Source organism: Vigna unguiculata, chromosome 8, assembly GCF_004118075.2.
Source record: "Vigna unguiculata cultivar IT97K-499-35 chromosome 8, ASM411807v1, whole genome shotgun sequence".
Lineage (NCBI taxonomy): Eukaryota > Viridiplantae > Streptophyta > Magnoliopsida > Fabales > Fabaceae > Vigna > Vigna unguiculata.
This window is the reverse complement of record NC_040286.1, coordinates 27,689,874-27,694,934: the sequence shown is the minus strand read 5'-3', so window position 1 is coordinate 27,694,934 and position 5,061 is coordinate 27,689,874. Positions and strand designations below refer to the sequence as shown.

Here is a 5,061-nt window from a genome sequence, read left to right as displayed (position 1 = left end):
ATCATTCCAATAAACTCCACGTTCAAAAACTTTAGTTTGAACTTCAAAAGAGTAGGAAAAAAAAAAAGCATCCTTCAATCAGCTTTTTTTTTTTTTTGTAAAAGAAAAAGAGACAGGTTGATGATTCATCCCTTTTCTTCCCATTCTGAAAAAAAAAATCAAATGGGTTTTAGACTCTGTATCTTACAGCACCTTCAGTCTTCATGGTGTATCAGTATCACCCCACTCAGCACAAAGTTATCAAATAATTTCATGGCACCTTCTTGCATGCTTCTTCCAACATCTCACTCCTCACAAAGCTTTGTGTGAGAAGTTCCAACATATATATTATATATATATATATATATATATATATATATATATATATATATATATATATATATATATATATATATATGTTCTTATTTATATATATATATATTCCACCCTGAATTGTTCAAGGTTTTGGCTTGAAAGTTGAAACCAGAAACTGTATCAGTTGCCACTGCAAAATTCAGTGGATGGTTCCTTCTGCACATGGATTGTGATCCTTTCATCTCTTGGAGGCTGACATGGACATGCTGTGGCAATGAATTTTGGAACAGCATCCCCCGGCATCAGCACAGGCAAACTCTCTGCATAATTCTGCTTCATCATCTGCATACCATTAAATTCAATGTCAGAAAACTTATTGTTAACAACTATACAACTTCTGCATACAAATTTAAGAATTCAATTGAAATACTAACAGTATAACATGAATTTAAATCTAAGATGAAGTTTGTATCCATTTATATACTCTAAATTTGTCTTATTTTTAGTCGATGTAGTAAAATTTATCGGTAAGTTGATGAATTTTTTGTATCGAAGAGTTAGGAAGAGTGATGATGATTACCACAACTGGAAAAGCTGGTTTGTGGTAGGGGGAAGCCAGCTCTGATTGCATTTGAGTCTGTTGCAAAGATTGAATGTTGATGATGCCATGAGAGTGAAGAAAAGATTGAAGCTTGCTCCAATGTAAGCAGCAGCAGAAAAATCCACAAATGAAGAGTAAACAGACAAAGAGAAGGGCTAGTCCGAGAGGAAATCCAATTGATACACGAGTTGCAGCAGTGTCTTGAAGCTCCATTTCTGCAGTGTAGTGTAGTGTGTTGGGGTGTGTGTGTCTGTTCTCATGAATGAGTGAAAAAGAAGAGAATGTTTAGGTTAAATAAGAAAAGAAGTGAAGTGAAGCACCTTTGCTTTAGGTTAGGTAGTTGATGGTGGTGGGGTGTAGTTCTTAGTGGGAGAACTGTGGAGAGTGACATGTTTATTATTGAGCTTCATGTGAAGAGTGAGTGGTGACACTTTTCATTCTGTACAGGAACAAAATGATTCTGTTTATGGAAAGACCAAGAAATTCTTGTGTTCTTGGTGTGTGTTTGTGTTTAACAATTTCTTCAAACTGTATATGATTTGAGTTTTGTGAAATTGATTTTGAGTGAAATGAGTTGAAATGAGAGTGAGTTAATAAGTTTTCAAATGCCTTGATTTGAAAAATTGTGAGCAGTGAAACTCACTTTGTTTCAAGTTTTTTTTCTTCTGATCCTGAATTTTGGTGAAGTCATGTTGTGAGAGTTTTAGGGACCATGCTATGTATGAAGAATGGTCACGATTTTTAGACTGCATGGTCCACTTTTTCCTAAAAGGTACCTTTCACCAAATTGTGATGGACAAAGCAAAAACCTCTATATGGAAAGTCTAGTTTTCAAAACCACCTTATGCCCTGATTCCTAAATTTGAGTGTTCAAGTGTCAAGAGAAGTCACAGCTATTAAAGAGCTTGAAGTAAAAAAAGAAAAAAACAAGTGAAATTGTTTAAGTCAATTTTTAATCCAAAAGAAATAAGTGTGAAATTCTAATGTAAATATATCATTGACCATACTTGAATAAACTAGTATAGATTTGTTTCTTGACTAAATTAAAAGTTTGGAACACTAGTGCAATTTAGTGATTTTATATCGCCTTCCAGGCTTCGGTGTTATAACCAAAGCCTATAAGGATGTAATGATATTTTTGCAATTATTTTGAACTTTTTTGCCTCGGTCCACCTCACAACCGAAGCAGTAAAGGGTTTTCTGTTTCGGTCACAATGTGACCAAAGCCTATAAGGCATCAGAGTTCCTCAAAATTTCAAAAATGCATTGGCATGCAGAGTTTTTTATCTCGGGTGAAACAGGACAGAGGTAGTGTCTATTTTAGACCTCGATTATTAATTGAACCGATGTCATATATCTTATTTAGGTCCTCCCAAACCGTGAATTGCAACACTATTCTTCTTCGTCCCTAAATTGAACCTTTGTTGCGCGATTCAGAACCACCATAACGTCTTCGTCGTGCGTTCCTACTGCAGTTTCATGTTTTTTGACGTTGACGAAAGTAGATGCGTGGAGTAGTTCGTGATGAAGTCGTGGTTGATTCGTGAACATGAGAGGAGCGACGTTGGACTCATAGTGGTTCTGTTGTGCGTTTTGCTCCGATGATGCGTCGCTGGTTTCTTTTCTCATTGCAGGGGCTTGGTGGAATGATTAGGGTTTTTATGAGCGTCAAGATGATGTTTCAAGGTGCAAGCGATTTCAAATGTAGCTCACGGTGAGGCTGAACTTGCGGTGCAGGCGCTGGAATGTTCATTCTCGTGACGATGTTTTTCGATCTGCTCGTGTTGTAGAGGTGGTGTGTCACGACGTTCGAGACTGCAATGGTGGTGCGAGGCTATGCCCATTTCGCAAGGAAAAAGGTGTTGTGTGTGGGTTTGTATTCGCGGTGCTCCAATGAGGCTGCGATGGTCGACTGATCTGCATGTGGCGGTAGCATGAAGAAGATGGTAGCTAGGGTTCAAAATCTACAGGTCGTGCTTTTGCTTTGGTTTGCACACCCGAGGCCAAATGCTGACCTTTTTTTATCTCGGTCTTATATGCTTCGGTTATAGAACTGGGACAGAATGTCAAAAATAACTGCAGTCAAATCCCCTTCTTATACTAGTGGAATTTAAATTTTATCTGATTAAAACAACATTGTTATTTTTTTAATAATATTGTGATATATTCAATATATATTTTTTAAATAATATTGTGATTTATTCAATAGTTTTACATTATTTAAGAATCAAAATTAAAGATGATATAAATATAACTTTATTTACTTATCTTTTAAATAGTTTTTTAGGACAAATCCGTAACAAAAAATTTTAACTCCAAAATAAAAATTAACTTCAATAATATTATCTTTATGGACTTGTGGTTGATCAATTACATATATATATTTTTTATAAAAAGAAAAATGATTTTTTAACAACTAATTTTGATAATTTTCTCTTACAAGTTGAGATGACATCTTATAAGTGGCTTCCCATTTTTTATTTCTTCATTTCTGTATAGTCCAAAACCAATTAAAAAATATCAGCTCAGAAAAGTTATCAAAAATAATTATTAAAAATTATTTTTCTTAAAAAAATATCCTTATATAACTTTCTTTAAATTAAAAAAAAAAATATACGGTGACACATTTGCATTCATTTAACACGTATTCCAAAGATAAAATATTCATAAGAAAATAATTTTTTGCATTTTTAAAAGAAAAAAATAAAAGGTAATAAAGGATATTGTCAATTGAATTTAAAAATTTGTGTGTTAAAGTACCACATCATAAAAAAGTGACGAATAATTTTGAGAGATCACCAACATCATTACAACCCACATGTTTAGTTAATTAAATTACATGTAATTCATTAATATTTTCATGAAAGTTTTAGATTTGTTGGATCTAAGTAATTTATTATTATTATTAGATTACACTATACTACTTATATGTGTTGGTTTGCATTAAGCAAGACCATGGTGTTTCCTCACTATGGGAAAATAATGAAGCATACTTTTAAATATCATTTCAAAGTTCCTTCTAGTGATTTTTGTATGAGGGGAGGTACCTTAATGTAATGGACTAGCTTTCCTTAATGTTGAAGATTCTAGAATAATGGGACCCACAAGGATCCAAGAGGGACCAAAGACATTAACACAAATCGGTGTGCCTCTCAAATGGGCTACCCATGGTCAAAAATATATCCAAATCCACTTCTTAAAAAATAAAGCAAAAAAGTTTTAATTGATGTTGCCATGTATCTTTTCATTATGGGACATTCTTGTTTATTATTTTATTATCTCATTTTTATAACTATGCAGAGAAGTGTTCTGCTTTTTTTTTTCTTTTACAAATTCTATCTTAAATATTAACCTTTTTTTTTTTACATTAAACCCACTTAAAAACTCTCTCAACTATCAAATTAAAATGTAAAATTCAGTTTATTTGTTTCTCTTAAAACCTCTTAAATTGTGTTGTGTGTTTTTCTTTTAACAAAAAAGAGTGCACTTTATGTTGTGATTATTTTGTTTAAAAACTAGGTATTTCGTGCTTAAATTCTTGTTGCAGAAGATTGGTTTGTCTTGAATTTTTCAAAACCTAATTTTTTAACAAAGTTGTCACACTTTATATGAAGCAATGTCGTATTCAACTCAATCTATATTATTCAGGTGTCTTATATATGTGATATTTCAATACCACTAGTTGTTGACCAAAATATATGAAATGTACAAATGTTTGGTTTGTGAAAACTGATATGCAGAAGAACTTATTTGGGAATGATCCAATGGACTATCAAAAATAATATATATAAAAAATACATCAGACTGAGACTACACTTGTAAAATTATGTCATATATAAAAATTAGCAAAATTTCTTGAACAATGTTAAAAATTTAAAGTTTATAAATTTTATTGTTTTTTAAAAGTTTAGCAGAGAAAGAGTTGATGTAAAATTGTTAGTTCTGAACACAGCCTTCCAAAATTTAATTTTAAAAAATGATGTCTCCTTGCAATAATATATTTTCATTTTTTTTTCTTTTGTCTGGTTTTATTTATTTATTTTTTAATCCTCATGACAAATAGGTTGTCAAGGTCACAAATTTATTAGACCATGCTAATTTAATTAAGAAAATGAGAAAGAGATGTTTTCTTATGGGTTATTAGCTATTAATTATTATACTACCTC

General features: G+C 32.0%; 1 protein-coding gene across 1 annotated transcript; it reads right to left on the bottom strand.

Annotated features, from left to right (window-relative positions):
• Positions 1-382: 382 nt before the first annotated feature.
• On the bottom strand, positions 383-1,306 carry LOC114193878 (uncharacterized protein At5g65660-like). Its single transcript, XM_028083847.1, has 2 exons — positions 875-1,306; positions 383-636 (listed from the first exon to the last, which is right to left on the bottom strand). The coding sequence occupies exons 1-2, from the start codon at positions 1,106-1,108 to the stop codon at positions 475-477; spliced, it is 396 nt and encodes a 131-aa protein (XP_027939648.1). The 5' UTR covers positions 1,109-1,306; the 3' UTR covers positions 383-474.
• Between the last annotated feature and the right edge of the window lie 3,755 nt (positions 1,307-5,061).